This window comes from Carassius carassius, chromosome 39 (genome assembly GCF_963082965.1).
Source record: "Carassius carassius chromosome 39, fCarCar2.1, whole genome shotgun sequence".
NCBI lineage: Eukaryota > Metazoa > Chordata > Actinopteri > Cypriniformes > Cyprinidae > Carassius > Carassius carassius.
Window position 1 is genome coordinate 2,541,970 of NC_081793.1, and position 14,509 is coordinate 2,556,478.

A 14,509-nucleotide genomic window follows, 5' to 3' on the forward strand; every position below is an offset into this window, starting at 1 on the left:
TGGATTTTTTGTTTGTAAATTTCAAAGTATTGCGTTACTTTACTAGTAACTTAAAAAAGTAATCTGATTATGTATCTTGCATTACTCCCAACACTGCCAACTACATACATCTCAAGTACTAGTGATTAGAGTATTATTAGACTGTCTGCTTAATATCTGCTGACACTTTATTTTGATGGCCCCCGATTACGTAACAGTCTACTAATACTCCAGTTTGTAGTTAGGCAAGTATAGTAGGATGCAATTTACTTGTAGTGGAATGTCTAAAGTCGATTATTGAATTGAAGTGTAACCCTATTTGTTGGCAAAGCTATGTTTACTGTTCCTTTTTATCGTAACTAATAGTTGGAGGTTGAGGATGTTTTCTGATGTAGCTTGTCAGGAGGGTGGGGTAGTCGGACATAACGCCTGTAGCTCCGACTGCAAACGCAGCTTCCATATCACTCTCCTCATTGCACACAAACAGCTGCACCTGAGATGACAAAATGAGATGAAATTAATGCTTTTGTATTAGATTGGAACTGTTTTTGCCTTTTATACAACTGAGGAAAGTCCCATATTCACCTGCAAGCCCCTCTTGATCAAGTGTTCAAACAATGACTTCCGCATTGTCAACCTGAGCATCAATAAACACAGTCAGTCACACATTACAAAACTGACAAATGATGATTCGACCGCTCGAAGACGGATGCCACTCACTTCTGAATTAGAGACACCACAAATCTTTTCTGCAGAATGGCTTCTTCTGGAATATAAGTCCTGAGAGATCAGACATAACCACTTGGATTAGTATTAGTTAAATGCAATGCGAGTCAAAACACTAACAAAATACTAACAACAAGCAGATCAGTATTTTAACATCTTTGTGAACGGTGGTTGTCTTTATTTTTTAGCTCATGTTAACTCATACAAATTAGGAAATGCTGACATAAACAAATAACTGATGGAGTTGGATAATAAATGTAACCTGACTACATACTGCACACCAACCGATAACTCTCCGATTGGTTTAAAAAGCTTGCATGGTTATTGAATTTCAATCCTCCTCACTTTGAACTGTACAGGTATGTTATTAACTGACCTGTTGAAAATCCTGGGCAGGTAGAAGACCAGCAGACTTTCACCCAGAGGAACAAAGGGAAGCAGCCCAGTATAGAAGAGCAATAAAAGCAGTATTCCACGCTTCACAGTGAACATATAAGGCATGGACGGGTTCTACACACAGAGGGGAAAAAAAATAAAAGACAAGCCAAATATCTTTTTTTAAAGGGTTGTACATTTGTATGTGTGTAGCAGGGGTGTCAAACTCAGATCCTGGAGGGCCGAAGCTGCTCCAACACACACACCATGTAGTTATCAACTTGATTAGCTGGATCAGGTGTGTTTGATGCGGGTTAATCGGGGAGTTTGCACACCCCTGATGTATCGGGACAGTACTGTACCTGCTCTTTACATTTAGCCATAACGCCAGACTCTTCAGAAGCCCAAACTGTAATACTTCCTCTGCTATACTGCTTCACAAGATCAGAGACCTACAGCAATATACAAGTGATACCAAGTTATTCATTTCATTTGGAAGAACTAACTAAATAACATCACTGAAAGAAATGACCACTTGCAGGTGAAGGAGAGAGTCAGATATCTGATAGCAGGACGTTTCCCATTAGATGTCAGATAGACGTTTAGAAAACATGTTTATGATTCAGAATGCATCTTAAAGACGTCTATCAGATGTTTGTAGACAGCAGATTGCTTTCCAGATGAAGTAATCTTTAACAGACATCTTGTAGACGTTTACTTGTGCTATATCTGTTGATTTATTAACTGCGAATCAATGGATGATTCATCTGATTGATTCAAACAGCATCATTCTGGAACGATTCATTAAAAGAACCTGCTTATAAAAGTCTTTCTGAGTCTGACAACACTGCTTGCTCTTTGTATTTATTATTTTAAACAGCTGTACTGGGAGATAATGTAATATTAATTAAATAAAATGGCACTTAAAGAGAGTTCACTTTCATACACTTCTAAAACCGCTAGGCAACATTTTTAAAAAGTGCACTTTGTAATAATATCAAATTAAATGTTTTGCCTTAAAGTACATGTTAAATACTTTGGTTTAGTATATTTTTGTTGTCTATGTGTGGAGTAACATATTTAAACGTATGAGGTTCTTGATTATCATTTTAACAGTAGTTTGTTATTTATTATTTTATCAATAGAAATGACAGTAAAGAGTATTTTAGCTTGCCATAAATATATAGGCTAAAGATGTACAGTACTTATATCCTACTTAATTGGGTAAAAAACGCACTATTAAATTCAACTAACTGCATTTAATATAAATTTAAACTATAATGAAATTTTATTTAATTGCAAAAAAAAAAAATTAGTATATAAAAGTACTCTTTTTGAAAGTTTGCTAAAGTGTCTTTCTGTTTCACAAGGGCAAGCTTGAACAGGGATGCATTTAAAAAATAGTAAAAGATTATTTCATTTTATGATAAATTATATTTTTTAAACCTAACCATAATCCAGAGAAGCATTGAGATTTAGAAACACACTTTTATCAGCAATATGAATTTAATGACAACAGGTAGAAGCGATATTAAATATATAAAGATCTTACCTTTTTGATGAGCAAGTCATTGTTTTCTTTGATCTCAAGTATCATTGGGATGCTGGGAAATTTCTTAAAGACATCTTCCAGCAACACAAACTTTCTGTCCTTTCCTGTACTGTAGTGTCCTAACACATGATAACATTACATATTTAATAATTAGCGCTTCACTAAAGTGCTACATAGTGTTAGATTGTAGAGCTGTATCAAAGTACTTACCAACGTTAAATGTGACCTCGAGTCGCTCTTCATAGAGAGGCAAATCCTGAAACATACAAAAGAGGATTTAAAGATCATCCCAAATCATAGGAAGATGACAAGAAAAAAGTTTAATGGTTAAAATATCTACCTGGAATCTAAGAGACGACACTGTTTGGTCATATCCGGTTTGTCTCATAAGGTTGTTATCATGTGAAATGACAACATGGCCATCCGATGTGATGTGACAGTCCATCTCTAACATCTCGGTGCCCGCAGACACAGCACTATCACACCATGAGATGAACAGATAGTTAGGAGGAGGGAGGAATAGAGGAAGCAGATGTAGCAAAAGAGAAACTCACTGTGTAAATGCTTCCATTGTGTTTTCTATCTTCTCTCCAGAACCTGTTGAGAAAATAATACTGTAATTGTCGTGCTGATACTTACTGAACACTTGTATTATGTTTCGGGCCAATTTGACCTAAACACATTTTTGAGTTGTTGAAAATACTGTTTTTGATATATATATATTTTTATGGATATGGCTTGCAAAGTTTTGGCAATGAGGTGTTATAGAATGTGCAGATGAAATTTATATGATTATGATGTTAGCTAGTTAATTTGACCTGCAAGCGTAATGGTTAATGGCAGCTTATAAAGTAAGAAAATATTTAAAAATATAAAAAATATTATACAATTATTATTAAAAAAATCATTGTTTTACAAAACAATAAGATTGCGAGACAAGTATGTGAATAACATAAAATGTAAAATAGTACTTTTCCTGTATCTTTTTGTTAAACGTGAATACATCTCTTTTAAATGCAACTAAGTGCCTCAAACAACACTCTTGAATGTATTTTTATTTTTTTATTAAGTCCTGAGCTTCACTTGTAAACAAAGCTTTTAGACCATTAAAGATCATTGGACATCCTGTCACCCAATCAGATTTAGACTTTTGCCTTTGCAAAAGTGGTTCCACTTTCCTATGGAAGCCTGTTTCTGCCACTGAATAAAAAATTTAAAAAGGTAATTAAGAAGACCCAAAATAGAAAAAAATAAAAAATAATGTTTTTGTCATGTCAGTTTTTTAACTACCAATGGCAGACACTTTTTATAAAAAAATGTATGCTGCATTGAAGATGTGTTTCACAAATGTGAATTTTGCTGAGAATCGAACCCATGATCATGGTGTTGTAGCATCATACTACCGTTTTAGCTTCGAGAAAAATTTTAATGAAAAGAAAACAAAAATGTTACATTCTAAAAATATTTTATACAAATATTTAAAACACTGTTTCTAATATTCACATTTTGTGAAAAACGAATGTTTTCAAAAATAAATATTTAATGCAAATTATTATAATTTTTTTAATAATATGTTAGAAATAACGTTAAAGGTTTACTCTTTTTACCTTTACAAATAAAATAAAAAATCCAATTATGGTCAGATTACAATCACTACAACATAACAACCTTACCCAGAATTTTAACCCATTTTTAAGTACTTTATTATTATTTTTAAGTATTAAAAGAGTTATGTATTATTAGTTATGTACATAAGTTGTTATTATATCAAAGTAGTGCCACTTAAATTGAAAAGAAAATGCTCCACTTGCCTGCTCTGTGTGAAATGTTTCTGCAGAAGAATTCCAGCCGTTTCCTCTTATGAAGAATCCATGGATTGTGTAGCAAGTACAGCGAACAAACGACATAAAGTCCAACAGCCAAGCAGAGGAGAAGAATCCCACTCAGGACGTCCATGCTGAAAACTCTTTAACCAGCCAATTCCTCACTAACTGCTCTTTGATATAATTAAGTTACAGTTTCTAGAAATCAAATATCAGCGCTCTACCTATAGAATCAGCAGCTCTTCAAAGTCTGAGTTTAGCTGTTTTGAAACAGTTCGGTGCTGCTTTGCTTTATGTGTCTTATCTCATCAAGCTTTTATGCTATGTATTCTTTCTAACTGAACATGTGATCATGCGTACGAGTTGGGTTTGTGGTTAGGTGTAAACCTGATATCCAAAAAAGAAAATAATGCTATTTTACTGAACAAAGAAATCAAATCTCATATCTTATTCATATACTTCCGTCGAGACTGTGAAACAAGAATCTTTGAAACCTTATAAAAATAATCATTAGGTTTTTGATGCGTGTGAAAAGACTGGTGTTTTATCCCTTATCTGAACTGTAGGTGGTTTGTGGTCATTGTTTCACAAGCTTCACATGAATCTAACCTTCTGACTCGACCAAATCAACACTTCTGCTTGAGTAATAACACAAGGCTGTTGGAGTAACGCATGACAAGCACTTTCTAAGAAATGAGATGCATTTTGAAGAATATCCTTTTTTTCATGTCATGATGGCTTGAAAATTCCCTGTGATGTCATGATGATGTAATGTCAAATGATTTTAGAATTAATGGTAATTGCTGAATCTGAATCCATCCCATGTGTAATCTTTAAGGTGGGACTAGGTAAACAGAGGTAAAGGTTGAAGACTACACCTTTGCCAAATACAACAGATTTTGACCTGAAAATGAACTGAGCATATTTTAGTAACTTTGATTGGAATTGAGCCTTTGGGCAAACTCCAGTAAAACCTGATATGAATGTCCAAGCAGCATCATGTGCACAGATCATAATCACACAACAATCAAAACACGAGTAATACTTCCTCATACTCCATATGATTGATCAGTTTACATTAAACCACGAAAGCTACAATATCTTGTCATTGTGTTACCATTAAAAAAAATTACCAAGTCAAACTAACCAGACATTATAAACTACCGTTCAATATCTTGTTAAATTTATGGTGAAAACCTGGGCCTGATTAAAAAACTTTAATAATTAAAATAAACACACACACACACACACACACACTTTTCAGTATAGTCATATTGGCAGGTTGAGAGTTTCAGAAGTTTACTTTAAATGATGAATTATACCATAAATTATATGGTAGTTCATACACTGAAAAAAAAAGAAATTCTAGATACAACAAAGAACACAAGAAAATCTTATTTCAGTTTTTCATCTTCAAAATTTCACATTTAATACATTTTACGTGCTGTTTCTTTGTAATTTTTCAATATCTGTATAATATTTTTTTCAACAGTTTCCACCAGTAATTCTATAATGTACAGTGTCAAAGAATCCAAAAATATACTATCCATAATCACACTTCCAGTGTTAGTATCAGAGTAAATATCATTTTAAGAAAATCAAAGACAAGAATTCGTTTTTCAAAATATTTTCATTTAGCTGATAAATATACCTCTGTCCTGTCTCACCCTCATCAAGTTGCAACATTTACATTAATAGTGTTCAAATGAACACAAAGAAAAGAGTTAGAGAGTGTGAAGTGTAACCAATGTTACAATTGTTTCACTGAAAAAACTTTAACATCAACAGTGTTTTATATAGTAGAAAAGGTTCATTAGATTATTTAAAAACCTTGAAAAAAAGGGGTCTGTGGAACCATGGTCCATTCAAATGAAACTCTATTGAATTCTATTGTAAGAATTACCAGGTCTTGCAACTTTTTAAGTAAGCGGATTTAAATAAGGCACAATTCCTCACACTAAACGGCCTCATTGCCGCTAATGTAGCATGAATGGAGCCTGTCGTGCTACTGTTGCTTAAAGACACACACCTGGGTTCGCATAAACACATTAGCTGCCATTAGGCCTTACAGTCCCTATAAACTCTGAAACGGACGCACGCTGTAGTCAGTAATGACATCCACCCCCCTGTGAGAGCGACACCTCCACTTCCCCTGTCTCTCACAGCCCCGCTTTATCACCCGCCTGTGAGTCCACCACGCAAACAACAACTACAACAACAACTGACCCTCAGAGCTCCCAAACCAGCGCTCAGGACCTATTAACATCAGAATATGAGTCTTTTATTGCTGCAGGGATGATGTCTGGAATCAAGATAGCATATTGGCACTTCTGGTCCCATCATCCTGAAGTCAATGTTTTTTTTTGTTTTTGTTAAATGCATGAAAAAAGGTCCGTGGTGAACACAAGCTTAAGATAATTTCATGTTTTATTCTACTACATAAAGACTTTGCTTGTCTATAAAAAGGCAGTTGTTTGGCTAAATGGGCATTAAACGTGATCAAGCTGAACAGATAAATCCATAATCACTTCTTGTGTTCATAATCACACTCTTGTTAACTATTCTAACTCAAACTTTCAGGGAAGGTTTTAAAATAAAAACTGAAAGAGTTGTCAGAGGCTCAACGCTGGTGATGTGAAATCATGCGACCAAAGTGTAGTTTGTTTATAATGCACATTTAGCTTTTCATTTCTGGTGATTGTATTTAGTATGGAAGCCCGTTTCCACCACGAAATAAAAAATAAAACAAGGCAATTGCGACTTTTTATCTTAGAATTCTGATTTTTTTCTGATATAAACCTGCAATTATCAAATCAAATTACTTTTATTGTCACATCACCACAGCACAAGTGCCTTAGTGAGTGAAATGTGAGTTACATATGAGTTGTACTGTGAGTTATAAAGTCATAATTGTGATAAAAATGTTGCAATTACCTTGTTTTATTTTTTATTTAGTGTCGGAAATGGGCTTCCATAATTTAGTCTCTTAAATTGTGTAAAACATGTAGGAATTATAAAGCTTATTTTCTTAATAATCCAAAAGCCACTGGAAAATCTTTTGGGGTTTTTGTTGAAGGAAAAGGGTGATGTGAACTTATGGGTCATCCTACAAAAATATGCAGTGCTTTTATAATGTCCTGCTCAACAAACATCATCTGAAACATATGTTAAACTGTCAAAAGACATTTGGATGGTGTCTGAACGTCAGTGTTTACCTAAGAGACCAAACTGCAGCAGTGACCAAACTGTCCGTCAAACGCCTCCACCTGCAAGCCCACCCTCACCACCAACTGAGAGAGAAGATCTGAGCTGAGGCCAAAGGCCAAAATTAAACTAGACATCAAGTCCTTCTAGTAATACCTAATGATAAATCTAATATTCCTCATCCGGTCAACTGTCAAACCATATATGGATAGCGGAAGTGGTACAGACAGTCCATATACAGTTGTGTCATTACATCATGTAACTGGCATTCATTCACAGAGCATTTTCAGTGTGACCTTCCTCTTTCTTCTCATTGTGGGAGAAAAACCAACCCGACATCAGCTCAGTCAGCAGTTTGAGCCATGAGAATCAGGTTGTGAGCAAGTCAAGCACATGCTCTCTCAAAAGATAACCCATCAACCAATAAATAAATAAATAAGTAAATAAATATCCATGCATTTTCTAAACACTTGTCCTATAGGGTCATTGGAATACTGTAATAATATAATATAATATAATATAATATAATATAATATAATATAATATAATATAATATAATATAATATAATATAATATAATATAATATAATATAATATAATATAATATATTTAAATTATGGCTCAGTTTGCTTATATTATTGTAATGCATAACATGGATAAAAATAATAGTTTTAAAGAATTTATTCATATAGGTTAATTTCAACATATACATTTTTTTTTAATTAACATTAGTTATTAGTGTATTATGTACAAATGTGAATTCAAATGAACATAATACAATTTATAAATGATCATTAATCCAGGTTAATATATGCTCTAAAAATGTTATATTTCTAGCATGATAGCTAATGCGTTAACTAGTTCTAACAAACTGAATTATTTTAAAACTAATTTATGTAATACGTGTACCATGAATTAATTAAAATATATACTATTTCACTGTTTTTTTTAACTGTATAGTCGTTTTTCTGTTCTAGCTCCTGTGTGTGTGTATATATATATATATATATATATATTTCATTATTATTATTTATTGAATTTTTAATCATATCCATAGGAGCAATTATTTATTTTGTAGTTGTGTATAAAATCTTCACGTTCAAAGATATGCATATGAAATTACTAGGGCCTTTTTCTAGAAGAAACATCTGAGAAGTGAAATATTTCAGTGACATATATATATATATATATATATATTTATATATATTTTTTTTGTGGGTACAATGTGATGCAGATCAATAAAATGTAGAGAGATTCACATATACCTATCAAAGCAGGAACTAGTTAATACAAATCAGTGTCTAAAAACTACTAGCTTTGGATTTTTCTTACAGCTTTAGCCGTTTGAAAATAACATTACATACATTAACATACACTGATGTTTTAGGTTTGATGTGCTAAGCAATGTAAGATAGTGTTTATTTAGCCGGTGTGTTAAGAGCAGGAATGCTGGGCCCAAAAGATGGACCGTGAAGAAACAGAAGAGGAGGGAAGACGTGTGAAGACCTCACCATTTGGTAAACGTGTGAAGGTGCACTCACCTATATAATGCACAAGGAGACAAACGCAGAGACATTAGAAGAGAAGATACAGAAAGGAACAGTCTTCAGAAGCAGGAAAGAAGACAAGCAGAAGACTTTGAAACAGTATTTCTCCATTATGAAAGCTCAGTGAGCGAGGTGTTGAGTTGACACTGATAAACCCAGAAGTGAAGCAAGGACAAAAAACATGCTGGGTGTGGAAATGTACCCTAGTTTGGCCCTGGGACCTCAGAGACTGAGCGACTGCTATTACAGAGGTAAGAGAGACTTTCACTGCAATCGATGGAAAAATCATAGAAAGAAGCAAGAATTTTATTTAGCATGTGAGTGTTAATGCAGAGATTTATTTAATAAGTTAGTATGTAAGTGCTTGCAGACATTTTACTCCTAAAATTAAAGTTTCTACTGTTCTTCAGTGATGCCATAGAAGAACCATTTCGGTTCCCCAAATATTTTAATATTTTGTATTAGTATTTATTTTAGCATTTTCTGTTTTATTTTTGCTTTTAAAGTTTTATCCATTATTTTTAATGTTGTCATTATGATTCATTTTTTTTTAAGTCTGTATAGTCTACATATTATTTTTATCGCAGTTTTCAGTTATTTTAGTACATTAAGTTAAACTTCATGAAATAATAGAATTCATGCTAGAATAAATCAAGGTTTTATTTTTAGAATGTTTTAAAGAACAGGTCTTAAAAGAACCATTTTTGTCCACTATAAAAAAGCTTTTTATTAATGGAATGATTCTATGAATGTTAAAGGTTCTTCAAGGAACCAAAAAATGCCAATTTATTTTTACGAACATAAGTATAATGAGTGCTAAGAAGAATGAAGTCTCCAATATTTGATGTTTTATAGAGACTAACAGTACATTAGAAGACCTTTCCTGCACATTTCACTGATAGAAAACTCCTCAAGTCATTGTTATGTACTTCAAGACTTCACAAAATGATCTAGTTCTGAAAAATAAAGGTTCCAGAAAGGAGGGGGTTTGCAATGATGCCATAGAACCACCATTTTTGGTTTGCCAAGCATCCTTTCAGTTAGCAGTTCTTAAAAGAAGTGTGAAGTACATTTTAACAGTCTAAAGAACCTTTTTTTCACTATAATGAACTGGATACATTCCATGGATGTTAAAGGCTCTTCATGGAACAATCAAGGCCAATAAGTGTAAATTCTAACATACAGATGTCACTGTCTGCTTGCCCATCTCTTCTAGAACATGAACCCCCAGCACATGTGCCACTGTATCCCACTACATGTGACATGTCAGCTCGTGGGCTTCCCCCTCGACTGCTGCAGCCCCCTCCTGCCACTGCAGAGACTCCTGGGGCTCCACAGGACAATGTCAAGATGGAGCTTGAGAATGCATCGCTGTGGAAACAGTTCAGCACAGTTGGCACGGAGATGATCGTGACTAAGAAGGGCAGGTGAGCACATTTTGAGTATGGAAAGATATAGTGTATATGCATCTGGAAATTCTAGTTTGGAACATTTTGACCAGTCTGCTAAATTTTCATAGTTTTAACTTCTTTTCTTTCAATGTTCCTCAGGAGAATGTTTCCACAGCTGCGAGTGAAGCTGTCAGGGCTGAACCCTTCACTGCGTTACATTCTTCTTTTAGACATTGTACCTGTTGATTCCTCTCGCTATCGATTTCAAGACAACAGCTGGCAGGTGGTTGGCGGAGCTGAGGCTCGGCTGCCGGACCGTGTCTTCATCCACCCGGACTCTCCTGCGACTGGAGAACACTGGCAGAACCGCACCATATCCTTCCACCGAGCCAAACTCACCAATAACACTCTGGATGCACAAGGATATGTGAGTAAAATGCGTCTTTCAATATCAGTATTCAAATTTGGGTTACACTTTTGCCCTCACTATTAACTAGTTACTTATTAGCATGCATATTGGCTATTTATAAGTACTTATATAGCTCACATTAATGCCATACCATATATATATATATATATGCCACTTTTGATATTGTGTAATTTCAGTGTCTAGATTTGAACTGTTAAACATAATAACATTTTTGTTCATTACATAATAATAAGTTATTTTAGGTTTTTGCCATTATGTCTTTGTTGAATAATTCCTCAGTACCTCAGCTATACCACAGCTTTAACGGTGGTTTCCATCTCTCTTTCCCCTAAAGATCATTCTCCACTCTCTGCATCGCTACCAGCCACGAGTCCATGTGATCGAAGCCCGTGATGTGCTGATGTGGGGAAGAGCCCAGCACTCTTTCACCTTCCCCGAAACAAAGTTTATTACAGTCACTGCATACCAGAACAGCAAGGTGAAAGAAAAATACATTTCTCAGATTTATATATATATATATATATATATATTCAATTTGTGCAACTAATAAACTAACTAGTGTTTTTTTATTTTTTATTCTTGTTTTCTCCTAGATTACTGAACTGAAGATTAACTCAAATCCTTTTGCGAAAGGCTTTAGAGAAAATGGCATGAACTGCAAAAAGTAAGTTAAATCTGATAAACCAATATAACTTAATAATTAACTAATAGTAGCCTAATAATTTCTTGCTTAAACACAATAACATCATTAAACATCTGGACTGAGAACACAATATAAGTTTATTGTTGTTTTCCTCAGACAAAGAGAGGCAAGACTGAAGAGGAAAATCCCTTCCAATCAAGATGAATGTTTGGATATTGGTGAGGATATTGATGTCTTGTTTACATCAGAATCTACGACTTTACAAAACCAAGACATAAATGAAACATAAAAAAATGCATGAGATGTTACCAGTTTTTTTTTAAATATACATTTACTCTTATCCCGAAACAATACTTTACTAAAAATGTACTTGGTTTCCCAAATATTGCTTTCTTGCTTTATGACACTATTCTCTCTTTATTCCTATTCCTATTCCTATTTTTATTCCTCTTTCAGAGTCATGTGACCCATGTGATTCTACTGAGCTCCTACCACAGTCGGTGGAAATTCCAAACTCCGCCCACTCCATTATAAACTCCGCCCACCCAATAACAGACTCAGGTTTTCATACAGAAGTTCCATCCCTTCCAGATCAGACAGTCTCTGACCAACCCCTAGAATTCTTGACCTCTGAGATTTCCTCAATGGAGAGTCAACAACAGACATCCTCTGAAAATAATGTAAATGACACACTGATGGATGGGTAAGTGCTATAACCTCCTGGCTTCGTTAACAGCAGCTTTCAATGTTTTAGGGCATATTTATCAAAGATAGTCTTACTTTTTGTTACAGGTCTGGACAAATGATGGGCCTTTCTGGATATACATCAACTTTCCCAACTCGTCAGTTCAGCTCAGCTCATGCATCAGTGCCTCAGTCATCTTCCATCTATTCCATGGTGTCCTCCACACAGAACTCTGACCTTCAGCTTCCCCAGTCTTCAATGGTTGCATCACAACCCTCTATGTCTTCATATTCCTCTATGTCTTCATCAGACTTTCCTGGTCTAAATACCTCTACAACCTCTCCCCCAGGCTCTTCATACCCTCCCATCTCTCACTCCAGCTCTCCGCACCTTCTCCCCTCATCATCCTACCACTCTCTTCTTCCAACAGACCAATCCCTGGACAACCTAAGCCCCCATACACCTACAAATCCACCTTTCCAGTCTATCCCCTCCTCTTCTTGTCAAAGTTCTGGGTTAACTATTGACCCAGGCCAAAATCAAGTGGATGATGGAGGATTAAACTCATCCGACGAAGTGACTCCTGCAGTCCAAAACCCAACCCAAACTGCCTTTCCATTCCCTCCGGTGCAATCCTCAAACGACCCCGATCCAACATCCCCTCCATGTCAAAGTCTACCCCAATCTGTTCTACCCTTTCAGCCAGTGCCACAGTGCAACCCAAACCAAATTCCCACCCCTTCTGACCCAAATACAACTACAAACGCATTCCCCTTCCCTCCGGCAGCACAGTCCGCACCTTCCAATCCAAACCCAATGGGCTTCCCCTTTCCCCCTGTTCAACAGAACCATAGCCACAACTTGGGTACCTCAATTCATCCAACAACTGGATACTTTTCATTGCCTTCCACCAATGTTATCCATCAAGGCCCAATTCAATCCATTCCCAACACAATGCAGCCTACAACAGCATATCCAGTCCCCTCATTCCCTGCATCTCTACCCAAACACACCAATCCTGGGTCTCTCCAAAACCCTGCAGCAACTCTCACCTCTCACACTTCCTTCCCCTTTCCAACTCCTATCCCATCTGGTCCACATCCTCTCCAGAGTCTGACTCTGCCCTCATCTAGCTCTTTCCATAGTGTCCCTGCAATCCCGAATACAACCCAAATTCAGTCTACATTTTCCCAGTCCTACCCTAATCCCTCTTTCCATCACATGCCACCCCAAACGGCAAACCCCTGTCAGATTACCTCCCAGTCTTTTCCCCCAATCCAAACAGCAAGTACCTCCCAGTTACTATCTCAGTTTAATCCCCAGGTTCCTCAAGCCTCGACCCATCCACAATGCCCTTCCTCTTCAAACGCATATCCTGCTGTAGCTCCCACTGAGATAGGCACCTTCTCGCAGCTCAGTTCCACTGCCCCCTATCTGCCAGATATGGTACTGCACCCTTCATTACTCCCTTCTCTTGATTCCTCTCTCTCCTCCTCTGCTTCCCCCCCATCACTTTATAACCCTTTTCCTCCCTACTCACTCCGTCTTTGTCAGGATCCTCGGTCCTCCTTGCATTTACCCCTGAGACATATTTATAGACAGCCACAGCATGCCCATGCTCATGGCCAGGGCTCTTACTTTGACCTTAGTGGAAGAGCAGTGTTCTGAGAATAAAGAGAAAAACAACACGTTAGACAAAGTTTGCATGAAGATTGTGATGTCTGCATCAATCAGCAACTTTGCTCTGAAGATGATGGAAGCACTGCACATTTTATGACTGCATTGGAGGACCTGTGGGACAAAAAGAGACAAATCAAAGCATAGTTTAAAATTTAAAACGTCTTAGTGTTTATGACTGACAAAGAAGGTTAGAAGGTTGTTTTTGCTTTATCCTGACTATGCTTTGTGAAGTTGAATAATTATCTATATTTTTCTTAGTTCTATTTGTATGCTTAAATTACTAAATAAAGTTTGAATGAGTTTAACTGTATTTTTATAATCTTGTGTGTGTGTGTGTGTATACATAAGAATCCACATTCTCTGGTGGGTCCAAAAGGTATTTGGACACTTTAAACACTTAAGACACACTTAAATGTTTAAATGTCATTGCATTAGAAACCAAAATTGAAAAAGTGGCATACGCAAAATAATATTG

At 35.8% G+C, this 14,509-nt stretch overlaps 2 protein-coding genes across 2 annotated transcripts; one reads left to right on the forward strand and one right to left on the reverse strand.

The window, feature by feature from the left end:
* Positions 1-316: 316 nt before the first annotated feature.
* Positions 317-4,719, reverse strand: gdpd3b (glycerophosphodiester phosphodiesterase domain containing 3b). The gene is made up of 10 exons (XM_059530138.1): positions 4,444-4,719; positions 3,187-3,229; positions 2,973-3,108; positions 2,843-2,888; positions 2,633-2,751; positions 1,443-1,532; positions 1,082-1,215; positions 700-759; positions 565-616; positions 317-472 (listed from the first exon to the last, which is right to left on the reverse strand). Exons 1-10 carry the CDS (start codon positions 4,586-4,588, stop codon positions 317-319), a joined length of 981 nt encoding a protein of 326 aa, XP_059386121.1. The 5' UTR covers positions 4,589-4,719.
* A 4,512-nt stretch (positions 4,720-9,231) lies between these two features.
* On the forward strand, positions 9,232-14,344 carry tbx6 (T-box transcription factor 6). The gene is made up of 8 exons (XM_059530178.1): positions 9,232-9,456; positions 10,422-10,632; positions 10,756-11,023; positions 11,361-11,504; positions 11,620-11,690; positions 11,826-11,887; positions 12,126-12,372; positions 12,462-14,344. The coding sequence occupies exons 1-8, from the start codon at positions 9,387-9,389 to the stop codon at positions 14,020-14,022; spliced, it is 2,634 nt and encodes an 877-aa protein (XP_059386161.1). The 5' UTR covers positions 9,232-9,386; the 3' UTR covers positions 14,023-14,344.
* The last annotated feature ends 165 nt before the right edge of the window (positions 14,345-14,509 follow it).